This window comes from Choloepus didactylus, chromosome 17 (assembly GCF_015220235.1).
Source record: "Choloepus didactylus isolate mChoDid1 chromosome 17, mChoDid1.pri, whole genome shotgun sequence".
In the NCBI taxonomy this organism is placed as follows: domain Eukaryota; kingdom Metazoa; phylum Chordata; class Mammalia; order Pilosa; family Megalonychidae; genus Choloepus; species Choloepus didactylus.
In genome coordinates this window covers 64,429,890-64,455,268 of record NC_051323.1, presented here as the reverse complement: position 1 = coordinate 64,455,268, position 25,379 = coordinate 64,429,890, and the positions used below count along the sequence as shown (strand labels likewise).

The 25,379-nt window shown below is 37.8% G+C and overlaps 1 protein-coding gene across 1 annotated transcript in view; it reads left to right on the top strand.

Annotated features, from left to right (window-relative positions):
* Nucleotides 1-25,125, top strand: part of LOC119512381 (sulfotransferase 1C1) — a 34,709-nt gene extending 9,584 nt beyond the window's left edge. Inside the window, exons 2-8 of the mRNA XM_037807004.1 lie at nt 11,506-11,701; nt 14,055-14,183; nt 18,640-18,737; nt 22,499-22,625; nt 23,524-23,618; nt 24,607-24,787; nt 24,975-25,125. Of these exons, the coding sequence (XP_037662932.1) occupies nt 11,530-11,701; nt 14,055-14,183; nt 18,640-18,737; nt 22,499-22,625; nt 23,524-23,618; nt 24,607-24,787; nt 24,975-25,087 (915 nt within the window). The 5' untranslated portion in view covers nt 11,506-11,529 and the 3' untranslated portion in view covers nt 25,088-25,125. The remainder of the gene's footprint in view (nt 1-11,505; nt 11,702-14,054; nt 14,184-18,639; nt 18,738-22,498; nt 22,626-23,523; nt 23,619-24,606; nt 24,788-24,974) is intronic.
* The last annotated feature ends 254 nt before the right edge of the window (nt 25,126-25,379 follow it).

Here is a 25,379-nt window from a genome sequence, read left to right as displayed (position 1 = left end):
ACCAAATTCTCTTTTCTTATAGGCTTTCTCTAAAATACTTGATAGAATCAGATTTCTCCAAACTTGGGAAAAGCATATCTTTTTAGTATCTCAGGCTTCCACCCAAAGCTAGAACAATTTCTAAAAGAACTCAGAACTTGCCTTCCATTTAGGAAGCTATCTGGTGGCAGGGGAAGCATCTGCCAGAAGTCTGCTTCATTGGCTTGCTCAGATTTCCCAGCACCAGAGTCACTTCTTTAGGTTAAGATTTGTGTCTCTAGTGTCCTATTAAAACCATCCTGCCAAGGAATGGTAACCCATTAATTTTGTTTTTCTTAAACTAGTTCATGGATGTCACAGAAAATATGTATAGTAGACCTGGGTGTGCCTGAAATACATTACATATTTCTGAAGCATCAATTTTACCTGAACATTTTGGGGGAGGGAAAATTATTTTCTTAAAATACAATCACTCTTTAATTGTTAAAAGATCACTACTAGGCTTTTAGAAAATCTACTAAACTTTAATGTAACATTGATCTGGAGAAACAGTTATGTCAGCCTCACAAAAATCATTTGAATTAATAAATATTATCCCAATAGTAAGAAGGCAAGGTAAACAAATAGCTTATGTATTTTATTTGTTTCCAACTAAGCTTGTTGTTGACACAATATAATGAAAATGTATGAAGAATAATGTTGCAGTTTGTGGTTAGATTTAAGTCAAAGACAGTCATTGATAAGGAATCTTTGAATGTGTATAATTCAGAACAATTTTCTATGAGTATTACCTTACTTTGGAAGACATTGGCATAGATTTGAATTAAATTCAGAATTTTTCAAAATAAGCCCTAGTCAAAAAAAAAACAAAAAAACAAAGAAAGTATTCTATACTAAACTAAAACAGTTTTAATAGAACTTTCCTTTCCAGAAGCAATGATACATGAAACAAGGCATTTTGTAAAATGTGATCCTGAACAAGTCACAGTAAAAAAATAAACGTATACTTAACTTCTACTCCCACGAAACAGAAGCTACTTTCTGGTCCTCAGCCTTGGAAATACAGTGAAGAACAGTCCATAAGCAACACTGGGCAGGGGTTCTCAAAACGAAGCCCAGACAGAGCATCCAGAGAGGCAGCAGCACTCACTTTTATTGGAGAGAACAAAACTACCACTTCCGAAAAGAAAGGAAATGCCTCACTGCCCTCAGCCAGGGAAGTTCAGGATATACAAACTCAAAAGAATTCTATGCTTCTACAAAAGCCCACTGGCAACTTCACAGACACTTTACTGCTATCTGCCAGAAGACTGTTATAATAAACATATACAAAGACAATGCCAAAGACTTCCAGGAAAGATGGGGGAGTCGGGAGCTGCAGGACACCCTCCTCCAAAAGTAGCTAGTGGACAGGAGAAACCATCTGAAACAACAGTTCTGAGGCTCTGGAGACTGGGGAGCACCGTACAGCATCCAGGAAAGAACAAGACAGGGAGACTGAGAAGCTGCAGCAAAAAAAAAAAAAAAAAAAACTTGGAATCATGCCATAGGAGTGACCAGAGCCCATCCCCCACTCTAGAGGCAAGTAGCTTTGATATGGTCTATGGCTGTCTGCTTCAGACTGAGAGTGACAGGGGGGCGTTGCCCTGAGAACAGGGAGCAGCATGGGTGAGTGCTGAGCCTGGCTTCTGATGAGCAAGTTTGGAAAGCTGGGTCCCAGCTCTGAATTGCAGTTCTCGGCTGCCCCAAGAAATGTTCCTGTGGACATTATTTTAACACCATGTCTGCCAGGGGTGGAGCCTGTGGAGGTTGCGGGGAATAATTTGCTAAAGAGCACCATTGGCTGAGCAGGCCAGAAAAGCACAGTTTTGGGGAAAGGGGAAAAAAATGCTTTTAGGCTTCTCTCCTGATCCTCTCCCCAGGGCCCTTTGGAACTCATCTGCACCCCCCTTTATGGGCCCCTGGCCTTGTTTTAATCAGTTAAACATGGGCAATTCTAAAGATCTAGAATAAGTTCAACCAAGAGTCAAAGAAGGGCTTTAACTGAAAGCCAATCAACTATAAAACCCTAGTTAAGAGAAAGAAACTGATTATCAGAGCAAAGTCATCAAGATATCAGATGTCTAGACATCAGCAAAAAATTACAAGCCATACTAAGAGACAGGAAGATACAGCCTAGTCAAAGGAATGAATTAAAATGTTGGAGGGGACACAGAATTTGTAACTACTAATCAAAGATGTTCAAACAAATCTCCTAAGTCAATTCAAGAAGATGAAGGAAAATATGCATAAAGACATAGTTTATTAAGAAGACAATGGGTGAGCATGAAGAATACTTTGAAATCATGAAGAGAAAAATAACAGAACTTATGAGAATGAAAAACACAAAGATTAAAATACACTAGGGGCATACACAGCAGATTTGAACAGGCTGAAGAAAGGATCAGCAAACTAGAAGACAGGACATCTGAAATTGTACAGAAGAACAGAGAGAGAAAATAATGGAAAAAATTGAGCAGGGACTCAGAGAATTTAATGACAGCATGAAAGCACAAACATGGGTACCCAGAAAGAGAAGGGAAAAGATGAAGAAAGAATACTTGAGGAAATAATGGCCAAAATTTCCCAACGCTTATGAAAGACTTGAAACACAACATACTTCAAACAGAAAAAATCCCTAACAGACCAACTCCAAGACACACACTAATTGAATGTTAAATCCAAAGATAGAGAATTCTGAAAGCAGCAACAGAAAATCAAATTATCACATACAAGGGATGCTCAATAAAACTAAGTTCCAATTCTTCATCAGAAACCAGAGAGAAATTCTTCTAGCCAATAATTCTTTATCTGGAAAAACTGTCCATTAAAAATGAGGGAGAGTATAAATATTTACATATAAACAGAAACTCAGAGAGTTCATCAACAAGAGAATTACAAGGATTATGAAAGGGAGTTATGCAGGCTGAAAAGACAAGACAGAAAAGAGAGGCTTGGAAGAAAGCATAGAAATGAAGAGTATCAGTAAGGGTAACCAGAAGGTTATAAAGAAAGACAAAAATAAAATATGACATATGAAACCCAAAGGATAAAATAGTTCTAGTAAGTATGGCCTTAACAATAACATTGAATGTTAATGGATTAAGCTCCTCAATCAAAAGACTTGATTGGCAAATTGAATTAAAAACTATGATCCATCTGTATACTGTTTGCAAGAGACTCACCTTAGACCCAGGGACACAAAGAGATTGAAAGTGAAGGGATGGAAAATTATATATTCCACAAAAACAGTAACAAAAAAGGGCTGGGGTAGTTATATTAATATGGGAGAAAACAAACTTCAATGCAAAAGTGTTATAAGAGACAAAGAAGGACACTATATTATTAATAAATGGGGCAATCCACGAAAAAGAAATAACAATCATAAATATTTATGCAACTAACCAGGGTTCCCCAAAACCCAAAAGACAATCACTGGTAAAACTGAAAGGAGAAATAGACATCTGTACAATAATAGAGATTTCAATACACCACTCTCATCAACAGATAGAACATCTAGACAGAGTATCAGTAAGGAAACAGAGAACTTGAGTATTATGATAAATGATCTAGACCTAACAGACATACACAGAATATTGCACTCCAAAAGAGCTGGATATACATACTTCTCAAGTGGTCATGGATCATTCTCCAGAATAGACCACATGTTGGGTCACAAAACAGGTCTCAATAAATGTAAAAAGATTGAAATTATACAAAACACTTTCTCTGACCATAATGAAGCTAGAAATCAATAACAGGCAGAGAACTGGAAAATTCACAAATACATGGAGGTTAAACAACACACTCAAACAATCAAAGGGTCAAAAAAGAAATTGCAAGAGAAATTGGTAAATATCTTGAGATTACTGAAAACAAGAACAAAACATATCAAAACTTATGAGATACAGTGAAAGCAGTGCTGAGAGAGAAATTTGTAGGCCTAAACACATACATAACAAAAAAAGAATGAACTAAAATCAAAGACCTAAATACATACCTGGAGGAACTAGAAAAAGAGCAGCTAACTAATCTTAAAGCCAGCGGAAGGAAAGAAATAACAAAAATTAGAGCAGAAATAAATGAAATTGAGAATTTAAAAGTAGAGAGAATAAACAAAACCAAAAGTTGGTTCTTTGAGAAGATCAATAAAGTTGGCAAACCCTTAGCTGGACTGACAAAGAAAGAAAGAAGATGCAAATAAATAAAATCGGAAATGAGAAGGGGGACCTCACTACTGACACCACAGAAATAAAAAGGATCATAAGAAGATATTAAGAACAACTGTATGCCAACAAGTTAGAAAACTTAGATGAAATGGACAAATTCCTAGAAACATGCAAGCAACCTACCCTGACTCTACAAGAAATAGAAGACCTCAACAGACCAATTACAAGCAAAGAGATTGAATCAGTCATCAAAAACCTCCCAACAAAGAAAAGCTCAGGACCAGATGCCTTCACAAATAAATTCTACCAATCATTCCAAGAAGAATTAATACAAATCCTGCTAACCTTTCCAAAAAATTGAAGCGGGAGAAACACTACCTAACTCATTCTATGAAGCCAATATCACCCTAATACCAAAACCAGAAAAAGATACTACAAGAACAGAAAGTTACAGACTAATGTCTCCCACAAATATAGATGAAAAAATCCTCACAAAATACTTGGAAATCCAACAGCACATCAAAAAAATTATTCACCATGCTAAAGAAGTTTTTATCCCAGGTATGCAAAGGTGGTTAAACATAAGAAAATCAATTGAAGAAATAAATGAAGAAAAAATGAATAAAAAAACCATGATCCCTTGATTGATGCAGAAAAGGCATTTGACAAAATTCAGCATCCTTTGTTGATTAAAAACACTTAGAAAAACAGGAATGAAAGGAATCTTCTGCAACATGATAAACGGCATATATGAAAAACCCACAGCTAACAACATATTCAATGGTGAAAGACTAAAAGTTTTCCCTCTAAGATCTGTAACAAAACAAGGATGCCCACTGTCATCACTTGTATTCAACATTGTACTGGAAGTTCTCCATAGCCATTAGGAAATAAAAATAAATAAAAGGCATCCAAATTGGAAAGGAAGAAGTAAAACTTTCACAATTTGCAAATGACATCATCCTATAGAGAGTGAGTCCCAAAAACACCAACAACAAAGTTACCAGAGCTAATAAATGAATTCAGCAAAGTGGCAGGGTAGAAAATCCACATCCAAAAATCAGTAGTGTTTCCATATACTAGTAATGAGAAATCTGAGGAAGAAACCAATTTTAAAAATTCCATTTACAATAGCAACTAAAAGAATCAATTATCTAGGAATAAATTAAACCATGATGTAAAGGATCTGTACACAGAAAACTACAAAACATTGCTTAAAAAAATCAAAGAAGACCTAAATAAATGGTAGGACATTCCATGTTCATGGATTGGAAGACTAAATATCATTAAGATTCCAATTCTACCCAAATTGACTAACAGATTCAACACAATCCCAATCAAAATTCCAACAGCCTGTCACAAACACTGGGACTGGTGGTTTGATGTGCCGAGCCCTCGATCATGGGACTTGCCCTTTATGAAGCTCATTACTGCAAAGGAGAGGCTAAACTTGCATATAATTGTGCCTAAGAGTCTCCCCCTGAGTACCTCTTTGTTGTTCAGATGTGGCCCTCTCTCTCTCTAACTGAGCCACCTTGGCAGGTGAATTCACTGCCCTCCCCCCTATGTGGGACCCAACTCCCAGGGGTGTAAATCTCCCTGGCAACGCAGGATCTGACTCCCGGGGATGAATCTGGACTTGGCATCATGGGGTTGAGAATATCTTCTTGACCAAAAGGGGGATGCAAAATGAGACAAAATACTTTCAGTGGCTGAGAGATTTCAAATGAAGTCGAGAGGTCACTCTGGTGGACGTTCTTATGCACTATTCAGATAACACCTCTTAGGTTTTAATGTACTGGAATAGCTAGAAGTAAATACCTGAAACTACCAAACTCCAACCCAGTAGTCTGGACTCCTGAAGACAATTATATAATAATATAGATTACAAGGGGTGACAGTGTGATTGTGAAAACCTTGTGACTCACACTCCCTTTATCTAGTGTATGGATGGATGAGTAGAAAAATGGGGATAAAAACTAAATGACAAATAGGGTGGGATGGGGGGGATGGTTTGGGTGTTCTTTTTTTACTTTTATCTTTTATTCTTATTGTGAGTCTTTCTGATGTAAGGAAAATGTTCAGAAATAGATTGTGGTGATGAATGCATAACTATATGATCGTACTGTGAACAGTTGATTGCATACCATGGATGACTGTATGGTATGGGAATATATTTCAATAAAACTGAATTTAAAAAGAAAAAATTCCAACAGCCTACTTTGCAAAAATGGAAAAGCCAATTATCAAATTTATTTGGAAGGGTAAGGGGCCCCAAAAAGGCAAAAACATCTTGAAAAGTAAGAATGAGGTTAGAGAACTCACAATTTCTGACTTCAAAGCACATTACAAAGCTACAGTGGTCAAAGCAGCATGGTACTGGCATAAAGATAGAAATATTGGCCAATGGAATTGAACTGAGAGTTCAGAAACGGACTCTCATATCTATGGCCAACTGATATTTAACAAGGCTACCAAGTCCACTCAATTGGGAAAGAATACTATTCAACAAGTGGTGCTGGGAAAACTGGATACTCATATGCAAAAGAATGAAAGAGGACCCCTACCTCAGATCATAACTCAAAATGGATCAAACACCTAAATATAAGAACTAGGACCATAAAGTTCCTAGAGGAAAATATAGGGAAGCATCTTCAAAATCTTGTGGTTTGCAATGGTTTCATAGACTTTACACCCAAAGCACAGACAACAAAAGAAAAAAAGAGATAAAATGGACCTCATAAAAATAAAAACTTCTTTCCTTTAAAGGACTTTCTCAAGAAAGTGAAAAGGCAGCCTACACAATAGGAGAAAATATTTGGAAACCACATATCTAATAAGGGTTTAATATCCAGAATATATGCAGAAATCCTACAACTCAACAATAAAAAGACAAACAACCCAATTATAAAATGGGCTAAAGACTTGAATAGACATTTCTCCAAAGTAGATAAACAAATAGCTAAAACGCATATTAAAAGAAGCTCAGCATTACTAGTTATTAGGGAAATGCAAATCAAAACTACAATGAGATATCATTTCATACCTACTAGAATGTCCAGTATTAAAAAAAAAAAGAAAGCTATAGTGTTGGAGAGGATGTGGGGAAAGAGGAATATTCATTCACTGCCAGTGAGAATGTAAATGGCACAGCCCCTGTGGAAAACAGTTTGGTGGTTCCTCAGGAAGCAAAGCAAAAATTGCCGTATGATCTTGCAATCCCATACTAGGTACACATCCAGAAGAAATGAAAACAGGTACACAAACAGACATTTACACACCAGTGTTCATAGCAGCATTATTCACAATTGCCAAAAGATGGGACCCACCCAAGTGTCCATCAACTGATGAATGAATAAACGAAATTTGGTTTACACATACGATGGAATATTATTCAGCAGTAAGAAGGAATGAAGTCTTGATCCATGCAACAGGATGGATGAACCTGGAGGACATTATGTTGAGTGAAATAAGCCAGATACAAAAGGACAACTATTGTATGATCTCACTAATATGAGATAAGCATAATAAGCAAACTCATAAAGTTAGAATCTAGAATATAGGTTACCAGGAGATAGAAAAGGACTAAAGCATGGGGAGTGGACACTTAATTGATGCAGAATTTCAATTTAGGTTGATTGTACATGTTTGGAGATTAGTAGAGGTCATGGTAGCACATCACTGTGAGTATAATTAACAGCGCTGAAGTAGTGTGTGAATGTGGGTGAAAGGGGTAGTTTTAGGTCATGTATGCTACTAGAAGGAAAGCCAGATGATAAAACATGGGACTATATAACATCTAAAAATATATAAAAATATAGATATTTTTATAAATAAATATATAGAGAAAGAATTAGATTAGTGGTTATATAGGGATGAGGAAAGATAGAGGGATTGACAGTTGACTGCTAAGGGGTATGGAGTTTTTCTTTTTGGAGTAATGAAAATGTTCTAAAATTGATGGTGGTGATGAATGCACAACTCCATGATTATACTAAAAGCCATTGATTGTACACCTTGGGTGGATTGTATGGTAAGTGAATAGATCATAACAAAACTGCTTAAAATATAAGTTGATATTTAAAAAAAAAAAAAAACAAAGTTCAAGTAGCTGAACATGGACACTTCCTAAAAGAATTTGGAGAAACCTAACCAAAGGATTCAAATTCTATTTTTAATGACTGATACAAAGGTAAAGTGGCTACTCCCAAGTAACTTTGCCACTGGAGACTGACCCAGCCCAGATTTCACCAATGCTTTGCTCCAGAGCAAACCCTGATGTTCCAACTCCAGAGGAAGGGGGCTATTTTCCCAGGAGAGGTTCAATGTCCAGGGAGCTCTTTGATTGTGTGAATGAGCTAAGTGCAGACTCCTTGTGGGTATTTTAAGGCTTGGAGTAAAAATATTTTTCTAACATGCCTAGGCAGAGTCCACATGTCAAAGGCCCATCTCCAGATTGTTCTGATTTCTCACCACATATTTGTAGACCTAGGACCACAGATCTTTGCTATGTCATCATAATCACATCTAATGTCCAACCTAATTTAGGATTCATATTCTCTGTCTGGAAACAGTCCCTGAATTTAACAATAATACCTACTCATAAAACAATCCACTATTACAATTTATGTGGTCACAAACATAAATGTTCTTCTGTAGACCAAGCAAATGTTTCTAACCACAATTGACATGTATCAAATTCACAGCCAGAACCCCAAGATCAAAACTTTGTACAATAGAAATAATAACTTAAAATACATATACACACATATACACACACTTCTTAGAGACCTGTGCTTGGGGAAACTCTTTTTGTAAACTGCTGCTCCACCTCAGTAGGGTATAGATGTTTATGAATGAGCAGAAAAGAAAGAGAAGGCTTAGGGCAACCAGAAAGTTTCAAGGTCTTTCAAGTTGTATAAAAAATGGACTGCAGAAACAGATAAATGTTCTCAGGATGCAAAGTTGGAGCTGAAATTTGATATCAAACCAGCTGCCAGAAGTACTCAGCAATCATCTCTTGGGGTCAAAAACCCTGAGACCCAGGGTGAAGACGAGCAGAGGGGCATAGCGGACCCCGTGGGTCTCTGCGGAGCTTGCAAGCCAAGCCTGCTCCGATGGTGCCTCCAGCTCCCAGCAGTGGCCGACAAATATTTTTATAACAAACACTAAAAGATATATCTAAGGAAGAATGGAACACTCGTTTGATTTTTAAGACAAAAGAAAGTTCTCCAAAAAAATTTTCTTTTCCCTCAGGCTGCTTTGGGATACACCTCCAGTTACCCCTTCTTCTCCACCCCAGTAGGCTTCATCTCCTCTGACTTTAGGGACAATTAACCCTCAAAAAGAATTAACACACTGTCAGCACGGACTACTCGTGTGTTCACAATAGAAGTGGTGAGCAAGTACTCTTTAAAAGGCAGTTGTTACACTTGCTTTATTAATTCCAGATAAAAGCAAAACTGGGCAGAGCCCATCTGCTGGCAAACCAACTCACCAAGCCCCTGCCAGGGGATCACAGAGGCATCACCAAGTGGTCCCTAAGCACCTGCAGTTGTTTGAAAACAACTGACCTTGGGAAAGGTGCCTCCACCTGACAGACCCCGAGAGAGAGGGAGGAGGGACAGAAGGGGAGCAGGGGACAGAGCGGTGGGAAGGCTGGACCTGGGTATGAGAATGTTGAGCAGGCCGTGCCTCACCAGAGGACCCGCCAGGGCAGGACGGGAGCAGGGGAGACCCAGAGTCAAGCTCTGTGCTATACACAACTGCACATTTCGGTGGATCACTTTACATTTTAAAATTGAGGGAAGAGAAGGCAAAAACCTCCTGCAAGTGAAGCAGCCATTGTTTTATTTGACTTTAAGCTAAGCGGAAAATTATGTTGTCTATGCAATTATCAAATTATGAAGAATTGAGAGTTGCAGTCTGACCCCCTCATTCTACAGATAAGGAAAGAAAACCTCAGAACTAAGACTAGAACCCAAATCTCCTCACACCCTTCCCAGAGGCTTTCTTCTGCCTTACCCACCCCCCCCTCTACTAGGCCACAGAATATCAGGGTAACTGTTTTCTACTTTAAAAGGCTTTCCAATCCATCCAATAAAATTCCCCTAAATATTTTAAGTTGCATTTAATAAGCTCTTTTAAGTACTTCAGGTGTTTAACAATAACAGAAAGGAAAAAAAAACTTTATTTAAATAAATCTCACAAATCTAGGAAATTAAGCTTATGGAAATGGGGACTCAATTTCTGTTGAACATTTACAAATGTAGTAAACTATCTAACTTTTCAATCTAAAATGACAAATCTAAATTCATTTCTCAATAACATATTAAGTTGTAATTGTCAGGCTCATCTGTTAGATATTCCAATATGCCAAATTCTCTTCCACATAGTACTTACTAAATATGCCAAGATGTTTCTCAAACTTAAAACAAAGACAGTAACATGATGGTTTGATATACCTTATTACGTTTCTATAATAAATTTAATTTTAAGTTTTCAAGAGACTAAAACAAAGTTATATACTAAAGAAACAATTATGGTATCCCAAGCCAGTCAGAATTGAGGCTACCTTCCCAGCTAGAGTATATTGCTCTTCAACCAGCGATTTGGACCAGGATATGAGAGATGGAGCCATAGACATCCATGGAGATTTTTCTCGTAACCCAGACTGCCATGCTGAAACCTGTTTATGGTCACTGTGCCAGTACGGAACCCCAAGTCCATGACTTAAAAATGAGTTTAAATTAAGCCTTACCTACTTCTGTAACGTCTGCCAGCTTTACAGCCTGATTAGCTCAGATGTAAATGAGTCAATCCCCTCCCCCCTCCCCCCACTCTCCACCTCACCATGTTAATTCAACACTTGTTTTTATCCAACCAATCTATTAAGTCATGATTCCATTCTGTCCTTTTTGTTTCTCAAACTTGACAAGGTTCTGTGATCTTAATGCCCCTTCTGTCCCAGGTCTCCACAGAGGCAGCTCGCTCTTATCATTTAGATCTCAGCTTAAATGCCACTGCCTCAGACAGGCCATCTCTGATGAGCCAATCCAAGACAGCTCCCAGTTTCATTTACTTGGAAGCATTTATCTCCATCAGAAATATGTTTATTTCTTTATTGTTTCTACCTCCTGAAACAAAGCTACTGCAAATGCTTAAGGTTCCCATTCTTTTGACTTTTCCCACTTAAATTAACATTAGAAAGTAATAATGAATTTCTTTCATACACCTCTCCTAATTTCCTCAGAGAGCCTTTTTTAATAAATGAATGATTCTTCTAAGCACTAGAATGACACAATACCTGTTTTTTAAGCATCTGCAAAGTTCGAAGGTAAAAATGTCTTTGGAGAAAATGAAAGATCTTCACCTGGAGGGAAAACATATACAACCAGAAACTAAAGAAGTGAATGGAATCCTTATGACCAAGATGATAAGTGACAACTGGGACAAAATCTGGGATTTCCAAGCAAAACCTGATGATCTCCTCATTGCAACCTATGCAAAGGCAGGTAGGTCTTAGAAAATGGTGGTGGGGATAAAACCAGTGTTAGCAGAGCAGTGGTACTGTCGTGGGCCTCACAATTTTTTAAAAAATGCATGTTTTTTCACTATTACCAAGGTTTTTCACCAGGGCTGAGCCCTGGGAAAAAAATGAAAATTAGACTTTCTCATGGGCTCTAGCCACCCAGGATCTAACATCCTTCTTTTTACTTAGGTCCCCAAGAGAGAAAGAAAAGGCCAGAATACAAAAATCCCCAAAGGATGGAATGAATTACAAAGTTATTTAAATCACAGCCTCTGAGAAATAGCCCAGAGGTTCTCACAATAAATCTTGTCAAACCAATCACTCATTATATTTATTTGTTAAATTGTACTGAAGTTAACCACAGCCCTTGTCCACAAAAAGCACATCCCAAAAGAGGACGCAGATGTGGAGCTGAGTGATTTCACCCAATTTAAAAATTGCTAGTAGAATTTGTCCAAAACCTATGCTAGGATAGTGGGAAGGATATGAGAAAGGAAAAGGAGATATTTGACCAGAACCTTATAAAATGAAGAGGCGTTTGTGGGAAAAAGAAACAAGGGTCAGAGTAGCAAAAGGTAACCCAGGCTTGTGCAAAGATAGAGAAATAGAGAATATCCTAACTGGGGAAGATTATGATATAATGACTGATAATCTCCGCAGTGTTGTCTTTATTTATATCCAGCATTGTGAACAAATGAAATAAAGAACTTCTAAGCCATAACCAATCTGGGAAAGAGTTCTGGAGGCCACAAGGTCTGCAATGGCAATTTGACTCAATAAGAGGAATACTCTATAGTCCTAGTCCAAAAGATACTTTAAAGGGTCCATTCACTTCAGTTATTTAGAAAATCCACTGAAATTTATTCTTTAGGCTCATTGCATTCTCACTTAGTCAGTACTTGCTGGCCAAGGTTTACTTAATCAACTAGAATAGGAGCTTCCTGTTGGTAGTTTCACTTTCTCAAGAATTTCCTTTTCTTTCTGGTTTGCATTGGATGTTTCTCATGCCCAGATCTGAATTTAAATTTTTATTGTTTCTTGGGGCAGAAATTTTGTTTCTCACCTTGGAAATTATGCAATGAATGACAAGGCCCTCCAGCCTTATCCCTGCCCCCCCACCTCCCCTAATACCTCTCAGTCTCCTGTGAGCCCTCCTTACACTTCCCAAAATGGAATAAGCCTGCCTTTATCCTAGCTCTTGATGTTTCCCCCACCTGGAATGCCCCACCTCCTTTATGTAGGTGGACATTCTATCCTTGCTTTAACTCTGTTCCAAAGCTATGTCCTCAACTGAACCTTACCTAATCCCTTCAGCAGTAAGTCAGCCCTCCTCCTCTGAGCTCCTGTAGCACTTTATACACCCCTTATGACCCTTTCCACATTTCAGGTACATAAATCATGCACTGTGTAGGAGTAGGTTTGGTTGCAAGCCACAGAGAACCCAAAGATAATAAAGGGGAAAATAGATATTTGACAGACAATTAACACTCTGCCACAGTCTACCTCTTTGGCTATCCATTTACACCCCTCTTCTTGGGATTCAATTTGGCTGCAAATGTCAGAAAATAACACAAAAGGAAAAGATGTCCGGAGTTTGGTCATCCAGGGCTGAAATGGCTATCAAAGACACTGCCTTCTTTTAATTTTCTGCTCTACCATACTGTTCCAATGGTCCAAGATGACTGCTGAAACTCCAGCCATCACCTACACATTCCAAACATCAGGAATGTAAGAAGAGAAGGAAAAGTTCATGTCCCCTTCCTTTAAAGATGACTTCCTAGAATTTAGTGGCATAGTCACATCTAGTCACAAGGAAACTTAAAAATATATCCTTTGATTCATGCAGCTATAGGCTGAGCTGAAAATTGAAGATCTGTGAGTTTGAGAGAGAAGGAAAGAATATATACTAGCTAGGAGAAGCTATCTCTGTCATATCTTATCACTCCCAAAAAGACTGTAAGCTTGTGAGGGCAGGAACAGTGGTTAATTCATCTTTGTATCTCCCTACAGTCATTGAATTGAGTTACAGTTATCGTGTGCCTTTGCCCAATGTTAGTTACTAGGGATAAAGAGAAAATAAAGGACAAAGTCCCTACCTCCACTGAACTCTCAGTCTATCGAGGTAGCAAATCGGCAAACAGACAATGAAATGAGCACAAAGAGCCTGTGCTCTGAGGAGAGACGCTATCCATTCTGGGTGTCATGCAAGATGACAAGTGAGTCAAGTTTGCTCAATCCTCAGGGAATGTGAATTTATCTGAAGAAGTTAATAATTAATGATAAAGAATCAAAGTATACAGTGGATGGGTGGAGTTAACAACAACTAATGCTTCCAGGCACAACCTGGATACAGGAGATTGTGGACATGATCCAAAATGACGGGGATGTGCAGAAGTGCCAGCGGGCCAGCACCTATGACCGGCACCCTTTCATTGAATGGAATCTACCCCCGCCCCTCCCTTCGGGTAAGTCTGCCCAACTAGAGCCCCTGTGGTTGTAACCACCATGTTGAGTCAGTTTGCATCTGAAAGGAGAATTATTTCCACAATCAACTTTCTTGAAAATATTTCCAAAGGGCAGGAATTTGAAGGGGGTTCAGATCAAAACACTCACTTCTCCTGGAGATAAGACTCCCAAATCCCTTGCCTAAAATATATGATTCAGTAGGATCAGATAGCTCATATCCTACTGTTGATTGGGAGCTCCAGCGTGACCGTGAATTTGTAACATAGCAAAGAAAGGATTCAGCCCGTAGCATCCAGGATGAAGAACCATGTTCCTGTGTCATTGTATTACCCACTCATGGAGAATTGTATTCAAATATAGTTTTTCTATAGTAGATAATTGTTTTGGTTTGCTAAAGCTGCCAGAATGCAATATACCAGAAATGGGTTGGCTTTTAAAATGGAGATTTATTAATTTACAAATGTACAGTTCTAAGGCCATGGAAATGTCCAAATTAAGGCAACAGGACCAATGCCTTCTCTGAAGAGAGACCACTGGCATCCAGGGTCCCTCTGGCAGAAGGCAAGGCGCATGGCCGGCGTCTGCTGGTCCTTCACTCCCGGGACTAGCTGCTTTCAGCGTTTGATTGCAGTGGCCTCCTCTCTCAGCAACTCCAGGGGCCTTTCTCTATAAGCTTGCTCTCTGTCGGTGTTTCTCTCTTTGTATTTCTCTCTGAGTTTTCTCAGTTTTTTCTGTCGTTTAGCCTCATAAAGGACTCCAGTAAAGGATTAAGACCCACCTTGAAATTGTGTGGGTCACATCTCAATTGAAACAACCTAATCCAAAGGTCCTGCCCATAATAGGTCTGTACCCATGGGAATGGATTAAAAGAGCATGTCCTTTTCTGGGGTACATAACAGCTTCAAAGCAGCACAATAATGTATATTATATTTTCTTTAATCTACCTTTTCTTTAACTAGAGAATCAAGCTAAAATTATAATATATATAATGTATAAATATAATATACAGTATCACTATCATCAACAAATGGTTACACCTTCACCAAAGATACTAAGAAATTCAAGACATAGCCAGCACCTTTCAAGAGCTTGCTATCAAGGTGGCAATAAAAGACATGTTTTAATAAAGCAAACTAACAAATAGTAGCTTCTGCAATAGGAGATAATCCCATGGTGAAAAAGGCATAGACTTTGAAATCAGACAGCCCAGGTTCAAATGCCCATTTGGACTTTTGAGACCTTGGGACCTTGAACAAGTTATTAAACCTCTCAAAGCCTAATGTTTCTTTATTTGTAAAATAAATACTTACTCTGTATTGAAAATGTATGATTGATTGAACCAGTTATTCCAGCAACATTTATTGAAAAGATTTTCTTTTCCCCCATTGATTGGTTTTGGCCCTTTCATAAAAAATCAATTAATCATATATGTATGGGTATATTTTTGGAGTCTCTATTCTGCTCCTTTCAGCCATTTTTATGCCAATACTATATCATTGTGATTACCGTAGCTTTATAATAACTTTTGAAATTATATCATGTAAGTCCTCCAAATTTGTTATTCTTTTTCAAAGCAGTTTTAACTATTCTAGGTCCTTTGCAGTTCCATATAAATTCTAGAATCAGCTTGTCTGTGTCTACAGGAAAAAAAAAGTGTGCTGATATTTTGACTGAGATAACGTTGACTCTATGAGTCTATTTGGAGAGAATTAGTATCCTAACAAAACTGAGATTTCTGATCTTTGAATGCTATTTATCTCTCCAATTAAGAGTCCTTTTTAAGTTTCTCTCTGCAATGTTGTACAGCTTTTTTATATGTCTTGCATGTTTGTTGTGAAACGTAACCCTATGTATTTTTGTTTTTATGTTATTATAAATGGTATTTTTATTTTAATTTTTAATTATTTGTTTCTAATTACCTAAATACAATTGTGTTTTGTGTTTTGACCTTGTATCCTGCAACATGGATTATTAGTTCAAGTAGATTTTTTGTAGATTCTGTCAGATTTCCTACATAGACAATCATGTCATCTGTGAATAAAGACAATCTGGATGCCTTTTATTTCTTTTTCTTGCCTTGTTACACTGGCTAGAGCCTCCAGTACAATATTGAATAGAAATCATCAGCATGGACATTTTTGCCTTGTTCCTGATCTTAGTGAGAAAGTAGTCAGTCTTTCACCATTAAGTATATTAGCTGTAGGTGTCTTGTGGATGCCCTTTATCAGGCTGAGGAAGTTCCCTTCTGTTCCTAGTTTGCTCAGAATTTTTATAATGAATGCATAGGTAATTGTGTCTAATGCTTGTTGAATTGGGAATTTAATTCATTTGTTTTCTTTCATTCTTTGTTTAGATCTGTATCTTTTTCTCTAATGTCTGTTTTAAATGTATTTGTTCTCTATATGTAATGTTTTCATTACAGTCCACTTCATTTTTCAGAATTTCTGTATTTCACTCCCAAGATATATAATAGACATTATTTGTTTTCTATATGTGGTGTTTTCATTATGGGCCACTTCATTTTTCAGAATTTCTGTATTTCACTCCTAAGATATAAAATGGACATTTTTAATTTCCAGGTGGGAGGGCTTTTTTTTATTTTTTCGGTTTTGTGTTTAATTTCTAGTTTTATTGCATTGTGATCAGAGAACATTGCTTGTAACATTTCAACTTTATGAAACCCACTGATGTTTTATTTGTGCCCTAAAATATGATCAATTTTTGTGAATGTTCTATGTCTACTTGCAAAGGTATATTCTATATTATTCAAAAGATCTACATGTTTGAATCTCTTATATGCTACTCTTCTTTTGTCCACTTGATGTGTCGAATTGAGAGTATTAAAGTATCCTATTACTAATGTATTTCCATTTCTCTTACATCTACTATATTTCTGTTTTATATAAGTAGTTATTCTGTCATCTGATAGATATCCATGATTAATATATCTTAATTGATATAAAATGGTCTTTAGAATTATAAATTTTCTTATTTCTCTCATGTAATGCTTTTGAGGTTGAATTCTACTTTATCTGATAGCATCACGACCCATTCTTTCTTAGTCTCTATTTGCCTCTTTAATCTTTTTCATACTTTTATTTTTACCTTTCTTGAATCACTGTGTTAAGTATCTCTCTGACATGCTGCAGATAATTGGATTTTATTTTATGTGCCAATTTTGAGAAATCTTAATAGTGAGTTAGCCCATTCGAGTATATTATTGCTATCACATGTTTGGTCACAATTATGTCATATTATCATATACCAAATTTACTGTATGAAATAAGTAATATGTACTGTGTTTCTTTGCCTATTCAGCATATCCTCTTTTTCTTTTCTTTTCTTTTCTTTTCTTTTTTTTTTTTTTTTTTTTTTTTTTTTGGTATTTAGGAAAATTTTTTTTCTAGTAGTTGCTTGTATTATAATGCTTTTCGTAGAGGCCTTAATCCTCTTTCCTTTTATTTAACCTTTTACTATCTGATGTCCATTTCCAAAGGAATCCTTTGACTCCCCCTATTACTTACTTATACAGCCAATGCTCTCATTCTACTTTCCCTTTCTCTCTCCCTTCTCTTATCTTTAAGTTGCGTTCTTTCTACTTTGTCAGAACAAAGGTTTACACATTATTCTATAAAGTTTACATATTATTCTTCTACCAATGACTTCACCCTTCCTGATTTTAGTTCTCCTATTAAATATGTGAAATGCTTACCATCAGTTCTTTGGATAAAATTTTCCCAGCCATCTCTTGGTTGAATTAAATTTATTCTAGTACATTCCTCAGGAGGGGCACATGTGTACTTTATTCTCTGAGTTCTTGCCCATTTAAAACATTTTTTTCCTTAGCCTTATACTTGCAGCATAGTTCTTTCACTTAAAAACTTGGGAAAATGACCACTGTAAGTCTCAGGTTTTTTTTTTTCATCTTAAAATATATTTCAGCACATGACTGGCAGCTGGTATGGTTCTTGAGCTTGAAAAGAAAGGTTCAAAATACAGAAGCACTTTAAACAAAGCTGCTGGGACTGTGGAGCTGGTATAATAGGCTCCTTCCATAAAAAGAGATGAAATCCCTTCTCCAGTTACCTTTCTTCTACTGCCCATTGCAGGAATACAAAAACCCAAAAAGGGGTCATATTTGGGGCTCATAGTTCTCACCAACCTTAAACCCCCTAAAGCATCTTTTTCTACCCATATAAGTATACACCAATCCCCAACCTGGAAGGGGAATAATGTTGCTTCAGTAGTTTCACAATATTTCATTACCTCTTTCCTCTACCAGAATGGACAATAAAGTTGCCATCATGAGGGAAACAGAGACACCTGAAACCATTACTTTAGGCAAAGTGCTACATCTCTTGTCAGTGTGATCCCAGATGTTTGACAAGTTAATAATATTGAATCCGTGTAGCTGATGAGAAATGTACAGCTGAATGATGTGGCCTTATTCCCCAGGTCTGGATCTGGCTAATGAAATGTCTTCTCCTAGAACTCTGAAGACTCATCTGCCTGTGCAGATGCTACCACCTTCCTTCTGGAAAGAAAATTCAAAGGTAAAAAGAACCAACTCTTCAAATTCAATTTTGATCAGGATGGTCAAAGTATGTCTCCATCTAAGTAGCAATAAGCAAAGATCTGGAAAGAAAAATAAACAGGGGAGACATGGGAAGATGGTGGCATTATCCCATACTCCCACACATTCCTATTCTTTGTATTCACTTTTATTTCAACACATTATTTCTGCAAACTATAATATTTTAGAACAAAGCATTCTGATTGGCTGCCAAATTAGCCACATTCAAAGAGGGTAAGCAATGAAGCAAAGCCCGTTATCTCCTGTGGAAGTTTTTTATCTTAGTTTGTGACCTCCCAGAAGCAGATGCCAAGGCAGTGTTGGACATGAGAGAGATTTATTTAGGGAAAAGTCTGTGAGAGGAAAAATGAAGTGAGATGAAGGAGGTATGAAGATCCATAAGTGAGTGATGGAGGTCTGACCCCTGTGGAGGAGAGACGAAAGGAAGGAGGGCAGGATAGGGAGAGTCCCAGACTGCAGCGCAACCCTGAGAAGGCCCAGCCAGCCAAAGTCAACCATCAGAGGAGTCCGTATCTCACAGGCCTGGGCCTGCCTTCATATCTCTGCTACACTCACTCACTAGCTAAGGGCATCCCTTGGCACCAACATTACCAAAACTTTTCCATCATCCCAAATTGAAACCCTGTACATTTTACGCCTTAACTCCCCCAAGATTGTGAACATAATCAGTAGCACTCAAGTATATATTTGAATGTGGTTTTAAGGAGAAATTTTATGTTGAATATGTTACAAGAATAAAAATTTTTTTTAATCCATGGAAGCACCACACAGTTAACCCTAAGTTAAAGCATGGTGTATAGTGAATAGAATGATTTTTAAAATGTGCTTTCATCAATTGTAACAAATATACCACACCAGCGCAAGGTGTTAATAATAGGGTGGTATACGGGAATCCTCTATTTTGTGCACGATTTTTCTGTAAACCCACAACTTCTCTAATTAAAAGAAATATATATATATATATATATATATATATATCCCTTGGGAAATGTGGCCTCAAGAGGAATGTGGTGGTGGACTCAGCAGCTGGGACCATCCATCAATTACACTCCCTGAGGCCAAACACTTGAATAGCCCATTTTCATGACCACCATCTGGCTACCCAGGTGAGAGGAAGTTCACCTTTCTGTCTTTGCCCCAATGCCAGAATCTGGTCCTGTTCCTCTCAGGACCAGAAATCTGCTTTCTGGTAGAAACTTGTCCATCTTTAGAGAGAGAATAGCTCATGAAGCAAGCACACAGGAACTATAATACCTCTATCTCCACTTCTATATTCAGAAAGAATCATATAAATGCAGTGCACTTGGAAAACATAAGGTTTCTTCCTGATGTCTGCTTTTTCAATGATGATCTGAAATCAATCAAATTTGGAAGGTAAACCATATTTTCTACTTATAAATTTATAATGAAAAGAATAGCCATCCAGCAGATTCAAAAGCTTTGTACCAGCTGGGCCAGCACATTTTCTCTCTGTAGACAATTTACTTTGGAAGCCCACTTATCTTAGGGTTACTGAGAAAATTATTTGATGTTAAGAGATACCACTCAGCTAAGGCAACTGCAGACTCCTTCACCTACTAGACTTAATTCTTACCAAGGAATCCATAACAGTCAAGTCTGTTTAGCCAAGACACTCTTCAGTGCGGTGCTCAGCCACAGAATGCCCCCAATTGCTTTTGTCTCTTTTTTTTTTTTTGCTGGTTTTCCATGATTCAACATGGAACAAGAAATCAACATGAAAAACATGGTTTTTCCCATCTCGTATCTCCAAACAAGGCACAGTATGATTCAATAAGTTTCAACTTATCAAAATGCTATATTCCATTCTTGATTTGCGTCCCTGAGATTATTCCCAGGTAACCTTGACTTGAGTTTGACTTGTGAAAACTTCTTGGTTTATTCTTACAGATGGATAACTTCAACCACTGTATGTCACTTTTGCTGCTCAGGAATGAGTATTATTTCCAAGTCTTTTAGACTCAATATTAGAAGACATTGTTCTAAGACTTGTTAGTTACCATGCTAACATCTTCTTTTTTTTAAATCAAACCTTCTAAATAATGTAATAATTCCAATGGCAGCACCTCCCTTTATCCACTCAGAATTGTGGATTATTTGAGTAGGAAGTGATTGTAGAGAGGTTGGTCCCAGCTTCTTAATTTGTGATAGTTTGGCGGGCAGGATGATGTCCCACCAAAGAGCTCTGCCCACCTGCGAATGTTACCTTATACAGCTAAAGAACCTTTGCGGATGTGATTAAGTTAAGGGTCTTCAGATGGGGCATTATCCCGGATTATTAGGTGGACCCTAGATATCATCACAAGGGTCCTTATAAGAAAGAAGCAAGAAGGTCCAAAGAGGAAGTGCAAGACATGATGAATGAAGCAAGAGGTTGGAGTGATTAGAGGAAGGGGTTATGAACCAAGGAATGCAGGTCATCTCCAGAAGCTAGAAAAGACAAGGACGTAGATTTTTCTGTAGACCTTCCTAAAGGAACCAGCCCTGTCAACACCTTGACTTTAGCTCAGTGAAATGATTTCAGACTTCTGGCCTCCACTAACTGTCTGGTAATTTAGTCATTTCTGTTACATCAGCAATAGGAAATTAATACAGATGGGTAAACAGACCCTCAGAAAATTTAATATTTAACATTAGCTCAAACCCAGACATCCTGATTCCATACCACAATACATTTGAATATATTCTCTATTCAGCCCAGGGCTTCCCTTGTTTCTGTTTACTCAGGATTTGCAAAAAGTTAACAACCAGCAAAGCATTAAGAAACGTTTTTACATAATAACAATACCTTGAGTTGTATCAAACTTTTTGGTTTCCTAAGTGCTTTCTTGGTTGCTGGACAGAAAGCCAGAAGCAGGAAAGAGGATAAAAAGAAACAGAGTCATGCAATGATTATGTTCATCTGAGAAAGCAACAGAGGAAATGAAGTTGAGAATACAAGAGTCTGGGGATAATTTGTTAAGAAGAAAACATGATTGCGTGGTAGGTTGTCTGAGACCCCCAAGTTATGTTGAATAAGTGAAACACAGGGCAGAAATACTTGAGAAAACCACTTAAATACTCCTCTTCCCCAATCCCACTGAGAATGCACACAGCAGAACACGCTGGGAATGAGCCAGGGAGGTGAGTTGGAAGAACAGGAAGTCAAGAGGTCAGGTTTCCTCTGCCAAACCCCAATCACTGCCTTTCCCATGAGAAGACATTCATCCCAAACAGCTCCAAAGGTAGACTATTACTACCCTCTGGAGTCCTTCAGTCTTATCAATCAATGAAAGCTAGGAATGAAATTTTATCTGTAAGGCCAGAATGTACCATGTTGAAATGACACTGGACAGCTAACAGATTTAGCTCTTCCCATCCTATAATCTAATTCAATTTCTTCCTAAGTGAAAGCCAAGGCTTCCAAGCGTATCACAGTTAGGGTGAAGACAGTATTTACCATCCAAACCAGGACAATTTAGAGAGAAGTAGGGTGCTCTTAAAAATTATGCTAAGACCACAGATAAAAAAAATTGGAACTTTTCCAAGGCAAACTGGTATATATGGTCACCTTAATCATAGAAGATGCATGCATGCTCAGTTGTTCAGATGGGATAGTCCAAGCTTCTGAGGGGCTTTCTAATAACATGATTCTCTGTACTGAACAATTACAATTTTCTGTCTTTTTTCTCTTCTCTCACTCCCCTTGATGGCTGGTTTCAGATTATCTATGTGGCTAGAAATGCCAAGGACTGTCTGGTGTCCTATTACCATTTCTCAAGAATGAATAAAATGATTCCCGACCCTGGTACCTGGGAGGAATATGTTGAGACATTCAAGGCTGGAAAAGGTAAATGAAAGGAAACTACAGGTTCATATTTCCTTATTTAATCATTTATTGACCTCAGAAAGGAAGTTTTATCATTGAATGAAAAAAATAGATGGCACACTCAAACTGTCATTTGAGGACAGTTTAATAGACTATTTACAAAAGTAATGCGCGATTTAAGGAAACTAGCACAGCATAGTGCAGTTCTCTGGGGAGACAGGAGAGGGTGCATTGAAAGGAGCTGAGCTTTTCCTAAAGGGAAGCAGTCAACCACAGTGACCCAGGAAGGGTATCAGGGAAATAAAGCCATCATCCTCACTCTCTCCCTGCCTCCAAACTCCATCCAGGGCCTCTTTCTGGCAGAGCCTAGTTGTAACCCTTTGGCCAAGGGAGCCTATTTATACAGTCCACACAGCTCAATCTCTCAGGACACAGAGGAAAGCCTAGAAAGGTGGAGAGTGAATTTGACAGGGCCAAAAAAAGCACCTCTTTTCCTTCGATCTGTGGTCACAGAGACTCAAAGTGCCCTGCATATCTGGTAACTACAGATTTTTCAGACTGAAAGGCTTCTTTTCAAACTGGCCTTTTAGGAAACAATATTTATTGCATAGCACTGATCTAAGCACTGCATTGTGATACAAAAGAAATAAAGATTATGAATCCCTGGCCACAAGACAATCTCTCATGCACTAGTAGTTCAAGGGTAGAAATATAAACAAAGAAATGCAGAATTTGTTTTCTCACCCTCCTAAACAATGGAAAACCCTCTCTCCTACCAAAAAGAATTCAGCCTAGGGTCTTTGTTTTCTGGTTGTATTTACTAAATGTCCTCTTTTATTTTTTGCTTTGAGACACTCATGTTCACTTTATAAGTATCTAACTGATATTGACCACATGCTCTCTCTCTCTTTCCCTTCAGTATTGTGGGGCTCCTGGTATGATCACGTAAAGGGATGGTGGGATGCAAGAGACAAGCACCGTATTCTCTACCTCTTCTATGAGGATATGAAGGAGGTAAGAGTCAGTCTGGCCTCCATCAAATCTTCCCACATTCTCTGATACATCAAAGCCAGTTAAAACACTGGCATTGCTGGCTCTCCAGCCAGAGAATCTTGAGTCACATGAGTCCTCTCTTTCTAACCTCAGTTGTATCCTCAGAAACTCTAAATACTCTTTTTCTCTTCTAATTTATCTGTTTCAATTCACCATTACTGGACAACCCATCCTCCTCAGGAAATAGTGTATGCTTTATTTATAGCATATGCTAGATTTATACTCAAATCAATCTGTTGTATCCTGTAACTTATAAGCCATGTTTCTTCCCCTGCAGAATGGGTAGAATGTCTGTCTCATGAGATTATTATAAGGATTTATAAGATAATGTTTGTAAAGTGCCTAGTTGTGCTCAATAAATTCAGCTTCCTTCTCCAATACTTCCACGTCCTACTCTATGGCTAAGAAGACATCCTCTGAAATCGAATCAAAAGCTATGGCTCCTTATTTTTCTGCATAGCTTTGATTATGTGGCTAGTATAATGGTTGCAGAAAGAACTAAGGAATAAGGATACATATTTCTGGGTTAATTTGCAATCCATTTTATCTTTCCCTCTTTCTGACTTTCTGTTGAATATATAGACCCTTTTTGCCAACTCCAATAGCCCAAATACTAGAGTTAGTCAAGCTGTGTTTCACCAGCAACATTTTTGCTCCTTTATACAACCCTCCTGATCTCCCCCAGGCAAATACTACTGCTCCTTCCATCACACCTCATGACATTTTCTCTGTATGAGGCAGCATGTACTTTTTGGCCAGGTATTGTATGCTGCTGAAGCCTCTGGTACAATGCCTAACATATAGGAGCCACTTGAGAAATATTTTTTGAATTTATTTAAATTGATCCTTTAGTGCATCCCTGTCCAAACACTGCCTGTCCAAATGGTAGAACATCGTGCCTAATGAAAGATCCCAAATTATTTGTTTTGTGTAACTGCTCCACCTACAGGAACCAAAGCGGGAAATTGAGAAGATATTGAAGTTCCTGGAGAAAGAGATATCAGATGAAATTCTGAATAAAATCGTCTATCACACTTCCTTTGATGTAATGAAGGAAAACCCAATGGCAAACTACACCACTTTGCCTATCTGCCTCCTGGACCACTCCATCTCCCCTTTTATGAGGAAAGGTAAATAAGCCTTATTTTCTAGGATGCCAAATGGGGTTCCATGGTCTGTTTATACTTTCCATTATTTATTCTTGTCAGTAACCTCTGTACAATTTTGGGAAGGCAAGCTACTCTTCCTTCCTGATTCTTGTGCATGCTCCTCCCTGGGCTCCTAGAGTAATCACTAAGACTCTCGGCCTTGTTTCAGGGATGCCTGGAGACTGGAAGAACTATTTTACTGTGGCTCAGAATGAAGCATTTGACAAGGACTACCAGAAGAAGATGGCAGGAAGCACTCTGACCTTCCGCTCAGAGATTTAAGAGCAACTGGGGAATTGTTCATGGACTTGCTTACTAGATTTTAGCCATTTGAGCCTCATGTTGAAAGATTATTAAAACAATGATGCTCTTCCTCCAATCCTGAGATTTTCCACACTATCTGTAGATCCTATGTCACTATTTTAGTATTTCATCCAAATGTAATCAAGTCCTCAATGGAAAGTTTTAAATTAAGTTACATGATCATTTCCATAGACATCTACCAAGATAATGTACTCACCTGCACTAAAGCAAAGTAAACACTTGATTTAACTCCATCAATAGTTCATGATAG